At 40.0% G+C, this 19,072-nt stretch overlaps 1 protein-coding gene across 1 annotated transcript; it reads left to right on the forward strand.

Moving 5' to 3' along the window:
• Nucleotides 1-66: 66 nt before the first annotated feature.
• On the forward strand, nucleotides 67-17,879 carry LOC114046097 (rhodopsin kinase). The gene is made up of 7 exons (XM_027866349.1): nucleotides 67-768; nucleotides 3,950-4,077; nucleotides 6,127-6,284; nucleotides 7,825-7,908; nucleotides 12,618-12,742; nucleotides 14,881-15,082; nucleotides 17,581-17,879. Exons 1-7 carry the CDS (start codon nucleotides 67-69, stop codon nucleotides 17,877-17,879), a joined length of 1,698 nt encoding a protein of 565 aa, XP_027722150.1.
• The last annotated feature ends 1,193 nt before the right edge of the window (nucleotides 17,880-19,072 follow it).

The following is a 19,072-nucleotide window of genomic DNA, read 5'->3' on the forward strand; positions in this document are numbered from 1 at the left end:
CTCTTACAATTCAGCTTTAACTCATGACTTCTCATGCCTGAACCCAGAGACTGAAGAGCCCGAGGGATGGATTTTGGATCATTGGAGACCGTTGTGGCCAATTCTGCCTTCATAGCTGCCCGGGGCAGTTTCGATGCAAGTGGTAGTTCCCATTTATCCCGGGACAAGAAGTACCTTTCGAAGCTCAAACTACCTCCTCTCTCCAAATGTGAATCCCTACGGGACACTCTTAACTTAGAATTTGAAAACATTTGCTCTGAGCAGCCTATTGGCAAGCGCCTCTTTCAGCAGTTCCTAAAAAATGATGAGCGATATGTCCCTGCTGTCGAGTTATGGAGGGACATCGAGGACTACGATACGGCGGATAATGATTTTCGCCTTCAAAAAGCCCAGGCCATCCTTGCCGACTACCTGGACCCCAAGGCCAAGCTTTTCTGCAGCTTCCTGGAGGAGGGGATGGTTGAGAAGGTCAAGGAGAAACACTCAAGCATCCCCAATGGACTCTTCCGACCTCTTCTTCAGGCAACCCTGTGCTACCTGAGTGAGGCTCCCTTCCAAGAGTACCTGGAGAGCTTGTATTTCTTGAGATTCCTGCAGTGGAAGTGGCTGGAAGCCCAGCCCATCGGGGAAGACTGGTTTTTGGACTTCAGGGTCCTGGGAAAAGGGGGTTTTGGGGAGGTGTCAGGTTGCCAGATGAAAGCCACAGGCAAGATGTACGCCTGTAAAAAACTGAATAAGAAGAGGCTGAAGAAAAGAAAAGGGTATCAAGTAAGCAGCAGCAAATAGGTCCCAGCAAGTCCAAAGTAAATGCTTTTGAGATTCCCAAAGTGGGGCAGAGGTGGGAGGTGGCAAGGTTGTGGGTAAGGGGGCATGGTGGTACATTAATTAGGATGTAAAATTTGGTCACTCTCTCTTTATAGCTCTAATACAGAGTAGAGGTGGCTTGCATTGGCTTGCATTTTGGGGATAGAAAATCCTGACTTGGAGTAGTAGCCAAACTGTCCATGGCTAGTGTTCTGGTCAATCTAATGAGAAGCAACCATGATGTAGTGAATAGAAAGATGGCCTTTGAGTCAGAACAACCTGGATTCAAGTCTCACAGCTGACACATCCTGGCTGTGTGACCATAGGCAAACCATTTAACCTTAGTGCTCAAAACAACAAAGATGCCGTTCTACACTGGAAGAGGGAGTCTTCCCACCTGGGAGCTCCCTATGCACATGAAATCACAGGTCCAGACCAAAAAAATATGTTATATCATTAAAATGAGGTGCTACAGGAGCTGAGTTTTGATGTTTTATGACGCTGAAAGCTAGATCACTGAAGGAGGAGAATGGATCAAATGACCTCTTGACACCTCTTCCAGTCCAGTGATTATATGGTTTACCTCCTCCCGTTCTTGTAATTAATATCAGTTGTTTTAAAAGTAGACCGGATATTCTCAGACCCTGGTTTGTAGCCGACCCATAAGATGTATTGATATAGACGTGATCTTATATTTTTTTAAACCGCTACCACTGAAATGTAACTGTAGGAGTGCCTCATTCTTCCAGCAGCCTCAGCCTGGCTTTTGGAAATACACTCAGCACAACAGTAACTTACTTTGTGCTCTAAAAAGAGTGGCACAACTTTACTTTTGGGGCTAGGGATACAGCTGGGACCTGTAATTTCATCGGAATAGGGAAATCGTGGGTGAGGAAACTCCCTCAAACAACACAGATTCGCCCTTTTTCTGCAATTTAAAATGTATTTGCCTAGAGCATTGAAGGATTAAGTGATTTGCCCAGTCACAAAACCAGTGTACGTCAGAGGTAGGACTTGAATCCAGGTTTATCCTGGCTAGAAGGCCAGCCTTATATCCACTATACCACATCTGCCTCTTAGGGATTTCAGTGCCAAACATATATTAATTTGACCAAATATGCAGTTAGACCTCCTCATAATATTGGTAGTAGAGGCTAACACTAACCTTCACTTTATAGGAAATGCACATTGTATCCTAAATGAAATAAAAAAATGAAGTTACTCCATGTCATGGTGGGGTCCTACTGCATGGGGTCCACTGCAGCTTCACTTATGCCAGTGTTTCATTTGAGAAAATCTGTGTAAATTGCTTGAAAATGACTCGGAAACACATTTATTGGCCTTCCCACATTCCTGACCAAGTGAGGTGCTCTGTTTTCCTCCAAAGGTTGCTCAAGGCAACTAGTACTAACACTTCATTGTAACTTCATTACAAATGAAGGAAATTTGTAAGTGGGGACAGTCTGAGAATGGTTTAAAGAAAGAAACAAACAAATAGCATGCAACTCGATAGTGTAGTGGGGACAATCTATGATGGGAAGAAAGATAGAAACCAATACTATTTGGTGAGTCGTGACAGTCTGTAACTGGAAGGAAAGAAAGGAAGAAAGAAAGAAAGAAAGAAAGAAAGAAAGAAAGAAAGAAAGAAAGAAAGAAAGAAAGAAAGAAAGAAAGAAAGGAAGAAAGAGGAAGGAAGGAAGGAAGGAAAGAAGGAAGGAAGAAAAAGAAAGGAAAGAAGGAAGGGAGGGAGAGAACAAAAAGAAAGAATGAAAGAAAGGAAGGAAAGAAGAAAGAAAGGAAGGAAGGAAGAAATGAAAGAAAGGAAGGAAGCTAGGAAAGAAGAATGAGAAAGGAAGAAAGGAAGGAAAGAAGGAAGGAAGAAAGAGAAAGAATTAGCACACAACTAGATGGTGTCTTCACATTATGCTTGGTATGGCTGTATCTCTGATCAATTGATCTGAGTTGAAGAGGTTAAAGACAAAAATATTAAATCAATCCAGGGGAACATGAGTTCCAAGAAAAAGCCTGTAGAATTCTGATGATGGAATCTTAGAAAGGTAGTAAATATTCCTTTTGCCTGTTCAAGAGAGGTAGTTTGGCATAATGGAAAGAGAGCCGGCTTTGAAACCAGGAAGACTTGGATTCAAGTGTTGCCTCTTCCACATACTGTCTATGTGATGCTGGGTGACACCTGACCTCTCAGTGTGCTGAATCTAGGCAACTTGCCAAGACTATGAGTTGTAGAGTAGATGCTGACCTATATTGGTAAAGACAGTTTCTTCACATGGGAATTCCTTATGCCAATGAAATCCTAGGGCCAGTCCATCTCCTAATACTTATCATAATACTTTCTTCTTCCAGATCAATAAATTAACTAGATATGGGTAAAAATTAAGTAAAATTTACATTTTTCCCCAGTGTAGGCTTACTTACAAACCTTTCTGATGCCAGGCTTTCTTTCTCTTTCCCCCAAGAAATTATATCCTCTTTCTAGTTGCAAATCCAAGGTTAACAGAACAAATTTTTAAAGACACATTTAAATAGAAAGTAAAAAGGTTTTAAAATAAATATATTAAATGATTTGGGAGGACACTGACCAGTTGCTCTCCATCTCTGCAGAGGCCTGAACAAGAGGAAATGGGCTGACATTGCAGCAAGAGAAAGCTCGGTTAGACATAAGGAAGAACTGCTTGACTGTAAGGGGATTAAACACTGCAACAGGCCTATCAAGGGAGGTTGTGGAATTGTCATCTCTGGCTGTCTTTTACAAACAAAATGCAGCACCTTCTAACCTGGCTACTTTAGACATTAATTTGCCTGGAAGCAAGTGATTAGATGAGGTGACCCCTTTGTACCTTTGTGATTTTATGAGGAATCAGTTTTTCCATCTGTGAAATGGGGCTAGTATGTGTTGGTGAAGGTCTTTGAGATTGTTTTTTTGATAACTAAAGGCTAATTGTTTTTGATCATTGTCACTGTTTCTCCTGTTTAGATTACAGAAATATTGATATGCATGGAGAGAATCCCTTGGAGGGAGGGGTGGTACAGAATATATAAGTATTATTTTATTGAATTTGGGAATTTGTGGGGAATGCATTTTTTTCAGCCTAAAATGTGTTAACTTATTCAGAATTTTGCTTTCTAGGGCGCTATGGTAGAGAAGAGGATCCTAGCGAAGGTCCATAGCAGGTTTATAGTTTCTTTGGCCTATGCATTTGAAACCAAAACTGACCTCTGTTTGGTGATGACAATAATGAATGGAGGAGACTTAAGGTAAATTGAACCCTTGATCCAAAGTGGGAAGTAGGGTAGGGTTGGGATGGGCCAAAGTGATATAACAGTATCCTTTTGTGAGAAGTGGTCTTAGTTAGGATGGTCTTAGTAAGATGCAAATCAGACCTAGGATATAGTAGACAACTGTCTCCATGGTGTGATTTGACATAGGCAGGAAGCCATAGGAATGGGGTAGAGGGAATTCCCAACGACAGTACAGGTTGGTACCTTTTCTGTAACTTTGAGTCTTAAAGAGATGCCTAGAATAGTGAGAGATTTGTCCAGGGTCAAACATCCAGGATGTGTTGGAGGTAGATTAGTTCTTCCTGGTTTTCTAACAACAATACCACCTTTCCTCTAGCTAAAAAGGACCAACAAAAGTATCTCTTACATTGTCTTTCTGTTTTGCCTGGAATTTTGCTATAAGAAGATTCTTTTCTTAGGTTCTCAGCTAGCATCAATACCCCTAGGAAAGAGATTATACTTACATGATTTATATTTTAGCATTTTTTCCCCAGGAGAAGGATTTGAGGATATGTGAGTACTGGGTTGTTTGGGGAGGGGGGGTGGAGAAGGAGGACGATGAGTATTATAGAGGAGTAAGGACACTAAAGATAAACTTTGCTAACTTCATAATTATTCTTCAGATTGGAGCCTTGAAAGCTATTAGTAGGCTAGAGGTAACAAGTATATTGTTATTGTTGTTGTTCAGTTGTTTCAGTCATGTCCAACTCTTTGTGACCCAATTTGGGGTTTTCTTGGCAAAGATGCTGAAGTGATTTGCCATTTCCTTCTTCAGATCATTTTACATGTGAGGAAACTGAGGAAAACAGGGTGAAATGACTTTCCTAGGGTCACCCAGTTAGTAAGTGTCTGAGGCCAGAATTGAACTCAGGTCGTCTTGACTTCAGGCCTGGAACTCTATCTGCTGTGCCACCTAGCTATTGTTTTGGGAAAAGCAAGAAAGAAAGACACACACACACACACACACACACACACACACACAGAGCAATAGACAGAGACAGAGATAAAGACAGAGACAGAGACAGAGACAGAGAGAGGTGGAGAGAGACAGAGTTTAGAATAGCACAAGAATAAAAACTTGGTGATTTGTAACACAAAGTGTTGCTAATAAATGGCAATGGAAGAAGTAAAATGAATGGGGCTGAATGATTATTGTTCTAGCTTAGGGAGGGGAAAGGAACAAGCATTTATTGAGCTTACTCTGTTCTAGGCATTGTGCTAAGCAATTTACAAACATGATATCATTCTATACTCATTTTACAGTTGAGGAAGCTGAGGCAGGTGGAGGTTAAATGACTTGCTCAGGGTCACACTGGTATTAAGTGTCTGAGTTGGGATTTGAACTCGCATCTTTCTGACTCCAGGCCAAATGCTTTGTCTACTTCATCTCCTAGCTACTTTAGTGCCACTTAATTCCTATGTTGGTTTAGAAAATCACTCAATTTCTCTGGCCATGAGGTTCTTCATGTGCAAAATGAGGAATGATGGACGAGATGACCTCAAAAGTCTGTTATGACTCTACCTTCTGTGATTCTGACAAGTTCAACCAACCAATGCTCCTTAGTATTTCTGCTTAAAGGCTGGGGGGAAGCTGAAATGAGGTCTTGGGGTTATCTATAGCTTTCATTCAATTTGTCTGTGTTCTTCATTTCCCTAGGCAACTGAAAATTGGGATAAAAACTGAACAAAATGTTTCTTAGAGATATCCAACGGTGAGGTGTATTTTCCCCTAAATGTAGCAACCATCCTATGATGACAATTTTGTTTTCTATTTAAATTGTGGACATGCAGTATACTCACTAGCTATGTAACCCTGGGCATGTCACTTAGCCTATCTAGGCCTCAGTTTCTTCATCTGTAAAATGGGGGTAATAATAGCATCTACTTCACAGAGTTGTTATGAGGATCAAATGAGATAATCTCTCGCAAAGCACTTTGTGAACCTCATATAATGTCAGCTATTAATATGATTATAGATAGGCCCCAGGAAGTACCCACTTCTTCCATGGTATTCTGCTCTGCCAGGTATCACATTTACAATGTCGATGAGGAGAATCCTGGTTTTGAGGAAGCAAGAGCCGTCTTTTACATTGCCCAGATCATCTGTGGCATGGAACACCTCCACCAGAAGAGAATTGTGTATAGGGATCTCAAACCAGAGAATGTCCTGTTGGATAATGACGGTAAGTGTTACCTGCCCTGTGTAACCAACCAGTCTGTCTATTACCATTTGCTCTTCAATGTGTTATCTTCAGATTTGGGATGATCAGTCATCAAAATGATTGATCCAGGGAAGGGAGGCCTCTGTTCCAATCTGCTTACTCAATATTTTGAATTTGTGTGTCCAGCTGACCCACAGAATCTTTAGGAGGAGTGGGCTGGTGTTTTGGCACACTTAAAGAGTATCGATGTGCACCTTAAGTTTGATTTGAAGTCCAGGCTTTCATCTTGAAACAAAATGGCCACCATTAACAATTTTTCAAGGGGCATCTCATCCATCGTTTTTACCAAACTTGAGTGAAACTGGTAAGACAGGTTACAGAGGTTTGATTTAACTGTGTGAAGCCTGCAATTCATAGAATCACTTGTTTGGTCATTTCAGTCATATCCGACTCTTTGTGACCCCATTTGGGGTTTTCTTGACAGAGATATTGGAATGGTTTGCCATTTCCTTCTCCAGCTCATTCTACCAGACAGGAAAATGAAGCAAATAGAGTTAAGTGACTTACCCAAGGTCACACTGCTAGTAAGTACTTGAGGCCAGGTTTGAACTCAAGAAGCATCTTCCTGACTCTAGACCTGGTACTCTATCCTCTGTGCCACCCAGCTGCCTTATATAGAATCACTAGTGAATATTTATGATTTAAGGGTCAAATTCCTAGCAAATGTTTTTACTTTCTGCCTATGATGTGCTGTTAAATATATATTTAAATAAATTATATCAATATATAAAAATATATTTAGTATAAATAAAAATATAAATTATAAATATGATTTATAATTGTATTATAGCTGCCAGTACCTCCCCTTTACAAATACCTTACATCTATTTTATATTTATAGATGCATTTTAATTATGTATATATCCTACTTGAATGCAAACTCCTTGAAGACAGAGGACTTTTTGCCTTTTTTTCATCCCCAGCCTTTAGTACAATGCCCGACACATAAAAAGCACTTATTGATGACTAATTAGTGTATCTTTATTGATTGATTAAAACTCATGTCAGAGAGCTCTTAAAATGCAGTCCTAAACATGTACAGAATGGGCTTTTGACTTGCTTTTAACTGATTTCCCTTTGCAGTTATGACACATTTTGTTCTATACAGGTGGAAACTGTTTCATTTATTGTCTTGGTATCAGCAATCAGTATCAGGGTCAAGACGCTTAATAAACATTTATTGAATTGAATAAGTACTAATAAGCCACATAATTAAATCCATATGAAATTCAGGAATGGTGCAAATATTTGGCTTTGGGGAGAAATTATCTTTGCAAATTCTAATTGATTGTGGAGGACTGTTGGACATGGCTAAGGTTTTGCCAATGGAGAGGAGTGAAAGAGGTTGTTTCTGAGTTGTCTGTGACCTTAGCCTACTGATTGCCTTCCTGGGAGGGGTGTGTACAGAACTCTGCATTGTGACTCCAGCAAGGTGCTGGGTATGCCTGCTTCCTTTATTATGTTTGTCCTCATCTGACCACTTCTGATGTTTGCTTTTCAGGGAACGTCCGGATTTCTGATCTTGGCCTTGCTGTGGAACTGAAGGAAGGACAGACAAAGACAAAAGGTTATGCGGGCACCCCAGGTAAACACCTGTAGGGGCATAGAGTGGTGGAGAAAGACAGAGATGCTGCTCAGTCAAGTCATGCCTTAGGAGAAACCAAGAGCTTCTTAAGGAGGGGAGGATGTCACTTTGTTTGGTCAATATAGAAATGGTAGCTTTCTTAAAGAAGCAAGGCTGGACCTCCCCGAATCAGGTTGTAAGATTGTAGTTTTAGGCCTGGAATGAATGAATGAAAATGCATTTATTAAGTGCTTCTTCTGTGCCAAGCACTGGGCTAAGTACTGGGGATACCAAAAATTGGGGGACCCAGCATTTGTAAGAGAGTTCAGCAATCCAATGCAAGATCTCTGTTGCTGGGTGTGTCTTACTGCCTTGCTGCCCCATAGGTTTGGAAGGGACATTTGAGGCTAACTAGACCACCCCTTCAATTACGGATAAGGAACTGAAGTCCTGAAGGGTGGTGATTTGCTCAAGGTCACAGTGAGAATGAGTCATTTAAGAGGGGTAGGGGATGAAATGCAGCACTTCTTTGGGACGTTGGAGGAGCGGTGGACATGTGGTTGTAGGAAGGTGACTGGTGGCTCTCCTGCCAATCCTAATCTTTCCAGCACTCATCATTTCACTGATCCCACTGTTTCCTCTAATTAGAATAATAATAGACATTTATATAGCACTTGAAAGTTTGAAAAGCACTTTACATATGTAATGCCATTTGATCTTTATAACAACCCTGATAGGGTCCATGATAAATCCATATTTTACAGATGAGGAAATTGAGGCTGAGAGAGGTTAAATGACTTGTCCTGGGTCACATAGCTAGTAAATAACCTGAGGCAGGATTTATACTCATATCTTCTTGATTCCAATTCAGTGCTCTATCCATTATGTCATCCAGCATAAATAATCTGTAATTGCTTTGCTGATGCCTTATTACCTAAGAGACTCCATATCCTTCCTTATATGGTAATCAGCAAACATTTATTTGGCACCTATTATAGGCAAGGCATTGGTGATAGGCACTTGGCATACAAAGACCCAAATCAGAAAGACCCTGCCATCTGTGAGACTTTCTTCCGGTAACATTTTGAAGATGAGAGCCTGGAATCTGGCACTTGACTCCCTGGTTATATTTTCTTGAAAACATAGTGGTTTGGGCCAGTTGTTTATCCAAAGCTTTTGTATTGAGAAGGGTGCTTGAACATTGTGGCTATGTCTTTAAGTGTGCTTCCTTTAAGTGGGAAGGAAGTCAATGTAATTGAAAGCAATGAGTTGGTCTTCCTCCCTGACACCGTTCACCTTATCGTGCTGTTAGGTGGTTGTACAAAACCCTTCAATAATTACAAAATGCAGTAAAGCCCTTTAGAACCTGCCTTGTCATAGCATGATTTTGGTTATATTAAGATATATGAGACGCTAGGTGGCGTAGTAGATAGAGCACCAGACTTGGAGTCAGGAGGACCTGAGTTCAAATCCGGCCTCAGACACATAATACTTCCTAGCTGTATGACTCTTGGCAAGTCACTTAACCCCAATTGCCACACCAAAAAAAAAAAAAAAAAAAGATACATGAAAAGACAACTAGGTGGCACAGTGAATAGATAGAACACTGGGCTTGGAATCAGAAAACTCATCTTCACGAGTTCAAATACAACCTCAGACTACTAGCTGTGTGACCTAGGCAAGTCACTTAACCCTCTTGGCCTCAGTTTCCTCATCTGTAAAGTCAGTTGGAGAAGGAAATGGCAAACCATTCCAGTATCTTTGCTAAGAGAACCCCAAATGGACATGACTGGAACGACTAAACAACAACAAAAGATATATGAGATTTTGTATGATTATATGATCTCTCTTATCACCTGAGAAGATATAATCTGGAGCTTGTTCATCATTCATTGAATTCAATAATAAAAAAAAAAGGCAGTTCTGAGGATGGGATCGGAGTGAGGCTGTCATGATGGCTTGGTTTACATTTCCGTTTTACCCTGATCTCAGTTTGTTAGATAGGTCCTGACTCTTGCTTGATTCTTCACATAGCTCACCCAGACACTAGGTGCAACTCAACATTTTTTTTCTCTTCCATAACTAGATATGATCCTATAGGACTTGAGTCATGCATTTTATGAGACTCAAAACACAAATGGTTTTATGATCTCATCCACGTGGAAGTCCCCTCCAAAAATGCAACCCATTAAATTCTTTATATCATGTGTGATTGACTCTTGTTCATGCCTTCACAAAAGTTCATTAAAGGGGGCCCACCCAATATTGCTGATAGGTTCTTCCTTGCTTTTTCATAAAATCATGAAACCACTCTGGCCTCATGATCATCTTGGCTTCTTCCTTTTTTTTTTAATTATACATCTTTCTGATGACCTCTTTTATTCCAATGTTTATAGAATCATAGCTTGAGAGATGGAAGGGACTATGTAGTCCAGAGTAGTCAGAGGCTAAGTAGTTCAACTCCCCATTTTACAGACGAATAAACTGAGACCCAGGGAGGTAAAGCAACTTGCCTGAGGTCATATATATAGTAAGTGTCAAAGGTGGAATTTGAACTGAGATTTTCTGAGTCAGTGTGCTCTGTACTGTACCATTCTCTTCTTTGCAGTCCCTTATTTGGAATATGTTACAGCCACCATATGCCTCTCCATTGCCCTCTGAGTGATACTGAATTTTAATTCTTGAGACTGTAGCGTTCTATGACTTGAGTCCATACACCAATTGGAATATTGGTATCAAAAAAGCCTTGTTTTAGGGAGAAGGTTAGGGGGTTATTAAAGAACCTTTCAATTCCCCAAAGGCAACCCAGTCCACTCTCTTCCTTTTATTTAAAATATCTGAAGATAGGGATAGGAATAAGGAAAGGCACTGGACCTGTGATTTCTTTGTCATAAGGAATTCTCAACTAAAGCTCTCTGTGAATGTAGGTCAGCACCTTCTCTACAACGAATAGTGTCAGAGAATTGCCTAAATCAGTGGTGTCCAACTCAAATAAAAATTAGCACCACTAAACCATACATAAGGATCCCTGCAAGCTGCATTTGACTTAGAAAACCACATACACTTATATATTCCTTTTTTTTGGTGTTACTACATCAACACCTTATAATCATAACCTGACCTAAAACACTCAGAGGTCAAATGACTTGCCCAGGGTTGCACAGCTAATATGTGTTAGAGGTAGGACTTGAACCTAGGTCGTCCTTGGCTTGATGGCTTCCTATCCAGGTCTAAGCCTTGTGGATCCTCAATATGGGATGATAATCTATATTGTTTCAGAAAGGAAATATAAACAATTGCTTGACACCAAAATGTTACAGAGTTTAATCATATTTTAATTTAAATACAATTTAATAAAAACTGAATCAAATCCAAATGTTGAGATGGCATTTGAGCCCCTTCATTTTGACGGTGAATACAATACATTTTGCTCATCGCATTGATAGGCATGCCCACTAGAGGGCCCCCCTGTCATTGCCATGAAGAGAAGCACTAATGTTTTCATTTGCATAAATGCTGCATATTTCACAGTCAGTTAGAATGTCAGAGCTGGAAGGGGCTTCAGAGATCATCTTCTCCAATTCTGTCATTTTATAGTCGGGGAAGCCAAATGTGTGGTCCCTGGCAAGTCACTTCACTTCTCAGCCTCAGTTTCCTTATCTGTAATAAGAGAACTTACCTCCCAGCCTGTTGTGAAAATCAAATGAGAAAACATGGATAAAGACTTTTAAACCTTAAAGCACTGCATAAGTTCTAGTTTTGTTATTGTTGTTATTGTTAAGATTAGAATGGAATGGGAACAATTCTTCATGTGAAATACCAAATTAGTATACTATACATACTTCTCATGCTAATGACATATATTTAGAATTTCATTATGTTTCAGTCCAAGGTTGTTTGTCATGGAAAATCATCAGGGCTGAGGAAAATCATCTTTGCGGACTCTCAACATTTTTTATATTGGTGAAATTTGGTTCAAATGAATATCACTGACAACCTTGTAAAAGAAAAAAAAGATTTCAAAAAAGGACTACATGAAGTGGTGTGTGGAAATAAGTTGTAACCAGGGGGGCAGTCTTCCCCCTCTCTTTTTATGCTGATTAAATAACTCTTATTTCCATCCTCTTCCCTCTCCCCCACCCTTTCTTAAAGCACCAGTTATCTAGAGTGCTTCCTTTCCTTCTAGAGTATTGGCATTGTATGTAGGCTCCTTAGGGAGCAGTTGCATGGTTCCTCCAAAGCATGAGGCCCTGGACTAGGGCCTGGAATTGCTTCCATTATTGATTATCCTTTTATGGACATAAAAAGAAAATAAGCAAGGGGAAGTCATTTCTTAAGCCAAACATAGGACAAACTAACTTTCTTTTGCCTTTCTTTGTATCCCCAGTGGTTGGCACAGTGCCTGGCACATCTGCGCTTAAGAAATGTTTATTGACTGACTATTAACTATATCTTCTTCAATCACAGATTCTGAATGCATCCCAGCTGATATGCAGAGAGGAGGAAATTTCCTTTTTTCCAGTGGATTCTGGTGTGATATTTCTGTCATTTCTCCATTAGGGTTACATGTATACAGAGGCAGAGAAATGAGAATTCGCATCATATCCTGGACTGTGCTTGGTTTCATTAAAGCATCATTTCCATGATTGCAAGTCTCAGGATAAGTGCTTCCAGCTAGTACAGCTGCAATCTCTGGATTTGGCATTCAGCTGGGGCTAATGTCTTTGCAGGTTTCATGGCGCCAGAATTACTTCGGAGTGAGGAATATGATTTCTCCGTGGACTACTTTGCCTTGGGGGTTACATTATACGAGATGATTGCAGCCAGAGGACCCTTTCGAGCCAGAGGAGAAAAGGTATTAGAATCTGCTCTCCTGGCAAGGTGCACCTATGATTACACTGATGGCCATTTGGTACTGAATCTTTTTTATAATGGTGGTAATGGAGGATGAGAGTGAAGTGAGGATTTTATGTCAGGCAAAGAGATACCTCCATGTATTCTGGGATTGCAACTTTGGCTTTCAAGGACTTATTTCTTTTTTTATTTTTTATTTTTAATTGAAACTCTCTATTCTCCCCCTCCCACTTGCCCTATCATTAAAAAAAGAAAGAAAAAACCCTTGTAGCAAATATGCAAAGTCAAGCAAAACAAATTCCTGGATTGGCCACGTCCAAGAAATATGTCTCAATCTGAGTTCACTCTCTGTCAGGAAGTGGGGAGCATACTTCATCACTGGTCCTCAGGAATCATGGTTGGTCATGGCATTGACCAGAGTTCTGAAGTCTTCAAAGTTATTTGTCTTTATGATGGTGTTGTTAGTGTATCAATTATTCTATGATATTGTTATTCCTGGGCCTGGAGTCAGAAAGACTCATCTTCATCAGTTCAAATCTGGCCTCAGACACATACTAGCTGTGTGACCCTGGGCAAGTCACCTAACCCTGTTTGCCTCAGTTCTTCATCTATAAAATAAGCTGGAGAAGGAAATGGCAAACCATTCTAATATCTTAGTCTAGAAAACCCCAAATGGGGTCACAGAGAGTCAGACATGACTGAAAAACAACTTAAAAATTTTTACTGTATAAATTATTCTCCTGCCTCTGCTTACTTTATACTGTATCAATTCACATAAGTCTTCTCTGATTTTTCTGAAACTGTGTCAGGGGCTTGCTTCTTTGTGTTAGTGTTCACTCTTGATTGAGTGATATCTCTAAAGCAGGCTAATAAGTATCTGAGGCAAGATTTAAACCCATGTCTCAGAATAGTTCTTAGAGCAACAAACAACTTCCCATATTTCAGACAAAGCATCTGCAGATAACTTACACATCCTTGTATTTCTCTAAGTTTCAGTAAACTTAACCCTGAACTCCATTTACACTTCTATCAGCACCTCAATCCCACTAAATTTTCACTGGTTTGTCCAAACCTGAGACCACCTTCAGCTACTTAATTTTATTAATTACCATCCGAGACCATGGAACAGAATTTAAACTATATTTATTTCTTATGATTTCCCCTCATTCTTCAAAGAGCTCCCTAACTTCTACTTTTGGGCAACATCTATGGAGGATTTGGGACTGGATTTTGAAAGATGGGTAAATAGGTATAGAGGAATAGGAGGTAAAGCCAGATTTTCACCATAAGAGGTTTCTCCAGGTCTATCAGGTGAAGAATCAGAGAAGAAAGCCTTGAATTAATGATTGAATCCTTGTGACTTTGGGGGCTGTGATTCTAGGGCCCTTTCTCCTTTTCTTGTGACTCAGCCTCTTTGATCTTATAGCGCACAGTTCATAAACTGAAAAATAAGACTTCCTTGAACTGGAGCTACTACCAACCAGAAAGAAACTCCACAAATTTTACAACGAGGACCTAAATCTCTGGTCAGAGAAGTAACACAAGTCAAATCAACTCTTTCCCTTAGTAAAGTCAAAGAAACAAATCTTACTCCTCAGACCACCAAAGTAAAATACTGGCAGTTTATAACTACTAAGGAAATAACTAATTTTCTTCCAGGTTGCAGAACTAAAAGGACAGTTAGTTTTAGCAATCATGTAATATTTCCACTGGACAAATTTCAGGTCCTTTCTTAAGAGCGGTTTTAAAAGATTCAGAACTGGAAAACACCTCAGACACTTCCTGGTTTCTAACCCCCTCATTTGACAGATAAGGATACTGAGGCCCAAGTAGGTGAAGCCACTTACCCCAAGTCACACAGGTGATAAGTGCAGAGCAGTAATTCAAGCTTGGGTTATCTGACTCCAAATTCAGCAAGCATTCTTTCCACTACCCTGTGCTGCCTTCCCTCCATCCTTTCCTTAGAGCAGGTTTTGGTGGGATAGATGTAGGTACGATAGTTCAAGCATACTAGGCATCTAAATAGATTGGAGTAAGGCCCCCCAAATTCAACAGCTTTAGAATTTTGCTTATGGTTGGCTACTAGTAACTTGTATCTGTCTGTAGAGTTTAACCTGCTCCAGTGTTTTCTCCTCTTAGGTTGAAAATAAAGAGCTCAAACAGAGAATTATTTCTGAGTCTGTAAAGTACACAGAGAAATTCAGCAAGGCCAGCAAGGACTTCTGTGAAGCCCTTCTTGAAAAAGATCCAGGGAAGCGTGCTGGATTCAAAAATGGCAACTGTGATGAGCTCCGAGTCAATGTCCTCTTCAAGGATATCAACTGGAGGCAGCTAGAAGCTGGTACTGTAACAAGGGTTTAGTGTATCCATACTTGAAAAAAAATAGTAACAATAGTTGACTTGTGTCTAGCACTCTAAGGTATGCAAAGAGCTTTACAGATGTCTCATCTGTAAAGATCTGTCATTATTGATGTACTTAACAAGCAATTATTATTAAGACATTGTTCATAATTATTAATAATACATTAATTATTAATAATGAACAGTTATTGATAATTTATAATCATTAAGACATTATTAATCTATCATTATTCATGTATTTAACAAGCAATTTATTGTGTCTGTTATTAGCCAGGCACTGTGCTAAACACTGAAGGTACAAATACTTAAAAAATATAACATGCCCTCAAAGAGCTTCTCTGGCATGTTGGGAGAGATAATATATAGACAACATAGACAATTAATAAATAATTAAATACTGGGCATCCCAAAAGTCTTAGTGCAATTACACACACACACAACACACACACATCCCAGCTTAATAACTTTCATATAACTTTTAATAGCTTAAAAATGTATGAAGACTTAGGAATACCCTGTATAAAACATATGTAGTTGTTGTTATTGTTCTTGTTCAGTCATTTTCAGTCTTGTCCAACCCATTTGGGGTTTTCTTGGCAAAGATACTGCAGTGGTTTGCCATTTCCTTCTCCAATTCATTTTACAGATGAGGAAACTGAGGCAAAGGAGATGAAGTGACTTGCACAGTGACTTATATCTAGTAAATGTCTGAAGCTGAATTTGAGTTCAGGTCTAAGTGACTAAAGTCTCTGAGGTGTCTTCTGGTTCTAAATCTATTAAAACCCACTTTTAAGAAAGGACCTGAAATTTGTCCAATGGAGATATTAAATGATTGATAAATTTGTATAAATAATAAATAAATAAATTTGAATTCAGATCTAAAGCCTGGCATGTAGTCTAGTGTATAAGATGTGCACAAATAAGTAGGACACAAGGCAGAATATGAAAGGTACTAGTCAGTTAGGGAGCTAAGCCCTGAGGGAAAAAAATAAGCAAAAAGGACAGTCCCTGCCCTCAAGGAACTTCCATTCTAATGGAGGATAAGGGAAGATAAAATATAAAAGGAAACTGAAGAGTAGGAATGAAGGGTGAGGAAGAAGGTACCCAGCTTGACTTGGAGCATGGTAGAAAGTCTGGAGTTCACCCTGGTGAGAACTGAAGACATGGCTAGCCTGCAAGCCCTCCTTAAATATAGGTTCTGGGAGGAACCATCTAATCAGAGGGAGGGGCTAGAAGCAGGAGATACTTTCCAGGTGTGAATTCCACAGCTGGAGTCTTTCTTCACCTTCTCAGAATGAATGGCTGTCTGGAGGCATGGTAGAGAATTCCAGTGTGTAGCCTGGTGAGAAATAAAGACTTTTGAATAGTACAGACTCTAAGTGGTATAATACTTCTAAAAATTGACACCCAGATTGGATGATCAGGGAAGTCTTCAAGGAAGAGGAGGCATTTGAATTGAGGGATATGAAAGATGAATGGATTTAGAGGGTAGGGTATTTGAGGTAAATCGCCAGCATGAGCAAATATGCAAAAATGGGAAAAAGAACATCAGTCTGAGTAGACTAGAGGTTTTATATAGTGGGAGATAAGCCTGAAAAGATAAAATTTCAAACTCTGGAAGGCCTTGAATGCCAAACTGAGGAGTTTAGGGAGCCATTGAAGGTTCATGGTTAGGGGACCTATGTGATTAAAGCTGGACTCAGAAAGGATAATCTGGAAGTGGTGTGTAGCATGGCTGGTAGTGGCAAAAGATGGAATGTAGTGAGTCCAGTTAAGGATTTATCACACTTGTCAGGGCAAGAGGTGATGAGAACATGATTGTCCGTATGCATTCACTTATATTTTAGAATCTGAGGGTGTGGTTGGCAGCTTTGCCATACTCCCAATTTAATCTTGCAAACTACATAAAGAATTTTCAAATTGCATTGAGCAACTGGGACATAGGTGGTGCAGTGGATAGAGTACCAGACCTGGAATCAGGAAGACTTATTTTGAGTTCAAATCTGGCCTCAGACATACACTAGCTGTGTGACCCTGGGTAAATCACTTAACCTTCTTTGCCTCAGTTTCCTCATCTGTAAAATGAACTGGAGAAGGAAATGGCAAACCACTGCAGTGGTCTTTGCCAAGACAACCCCAAATGGGGTCATGACGAGTTGGTCACAACTGACTCAACAACAACATTAAATAACTACAATATACCATAGGTTATACCTGTAATTCTGGGCCACACAAAGAAGCATGAGATATAGTCCCTGTACTCAGAGAGTTTCTGATCTAGGTGGACATGCTTCACTTTCTCTACTAGACACTAGGCAATGTCTCTAGTCAAAACAACAACAACAACTATTGTTATTATTGGTATTATTTGGAACTCAATATAATTTTTAGTTTATTTCTCCCTTGCTTAACTGGCTATTTCTTTACTTAATCTATCTTGGCCCATCTATTGTTTCTTATTTTTTTTTCTTCCAACAGGTATGCTGATACCTCCTTTTATCCCTGACTCTAGAACTGTCTATGCAAAGAACATCCAGGATGTTGGTGCCTTTTCCACTGTTAAAGGGATTGTCTTTGACAGAACAGATACTGAGTTCTTTCAGGAATTTGCAACTGGAAATTGTCCCATACCCTGGCAGGAAGAGATGATTGAAATGGGTATTTTTGGGGACCTGAATGTGTGGCGTGCTGATGGCCAGATGCCCGATGACATGAAAGGGATAGCTGTGGAAGAGCCATCCTCATCAGCCAAGTCAGGAATGTGTCTGATCTCCTAGAGAAAAGCCCATCAAAGGCCTGAGAATCTTTTTCCATAGGAAGCATAACACTGGGAGACCAGGCCAAGAAAGGGAGAAAAGACCAGTCTACTTAGTAAAACCAAATAATAATGATTTTAAAATCTGGAAATCTCAACTGTACTCAGATAGCAGTCCATCTAATCGATGATTAAGATCTCATTACCCTGTTAAGCAAGTAGGCTTTGCCTGCTATAGGCTGCCCCTAGTATAACAGATTGCTTCCTTAGCAGTATAGCTAATCACTCAGTAGCTTTTCTATCTGGAATAAAGAAAAGGAAAGGAGTGCATGCTGAAGGGTGGCCATGTTGGACTGAAGTATAGTAACTTTCTAATCTATAAGTTTCTTTTGACCTCATACTGAGTCAGAATAGACAAGAAAGAATTACCAGCAAAGCCATTACTAGCAACTCTGGTGTCTGGGGTGAGAGACCTTGGAAACAAGGTCTTCTGAAATATCACACCATGGGGAGAAAACAGAGACCCTGAGCTGCTGCTGGGGTGGCAACTCAGGATGTGGGGAAAAGTATAAGTGATCATGCTATGATTGTAGGAGCTGTGATTTGGAGCTAGCAAAGGAGCAGAAGATATGTGAAGACCCCCATTGTTAGGGGGAGGAGAAAACACGCTATTCTAGATATACAACATCCTGGGGCAAAGCCTTTCTTGTCCCACCCTAGTTATGGGTCTGTCTCTCCAAGAGGAATGGTATAAACCTCTTAGAATGTATCTTGGATAGAAATGCAATCTGATGGTTGGGGGACAATTTTTGGTAATCATGGAAAGGTTTGGAAAGAACATCTAGATGTTTCGTTACTAGCATGTTATCAGTATCTATAGCAGAACAGACTTGCTGATTGAACTCTGAGGGGCATTTATGCTCTTTGTCTATGGATCCTTTGCAATGAGAAACTTGGTGTGCTTTTTGTAGACTGACTGGTGCTGCTGTTCATTGGGATTGTCCGGAGGAAGAGTTTTTCATCAAAATCCCCCAAATCTGCAGTTCTTATAATAAAGATTTAATAACTTAGCCCCAGTCAGAAGACTCAGAGAGCACTGGCTGGGGGCCATTTCTCCCACTAATCCCTATGCTCCATGCCTTACTTGTATTGGACATGGCTATTTGCACTTTTTGTCTCTGGTAGGATTCCAAAGTACTTTAGCATTTTATCTTT

This window comes from Vombatus ursinus, unplaced genomic scaffold, assembly GCF_900497805.2.
Source record: "Vombatus ursinus unplaced genomic scaffold, bare-nosed wombat genome assembly UNPS02014781.1, whole genome shotgun sequence".
In the NCBI taxonomy this organism is placed as follows: Eukaryota; Metazoa; Chordata; class Mammalia; order Diprotodontia; family Vombatidae; genus Vombatus; species Vombatus ursinus.

What these genes read in the sequence shown, in the direction of transcription:
- LOC114046097 (XM_027866349.1), top strand. Translation starts at nt 67, where the DNA reads ATGGATTTTGGATCATTGGAGACCGTTGTGGCCAATTCTGCCTTCATA. An exon ending in AGAAAAGAAAAGGGTATCAA is followed by an intron (nt 769 to 3,949) that starts GTAAGCAGCAGC and finishes TTTGCTTTCTAG; the next exon opens with GGCGCTATGGTAGAGAAGAG. An exon ending in ATGAATGGAGGAGACTTAAG is followed by an intron (nt 4,078 to 6,126) that starts GTAAATTGAACC and finishes CTGCTCTGCCAG; the next exon opens with GTATCACATTTACAATGTCG.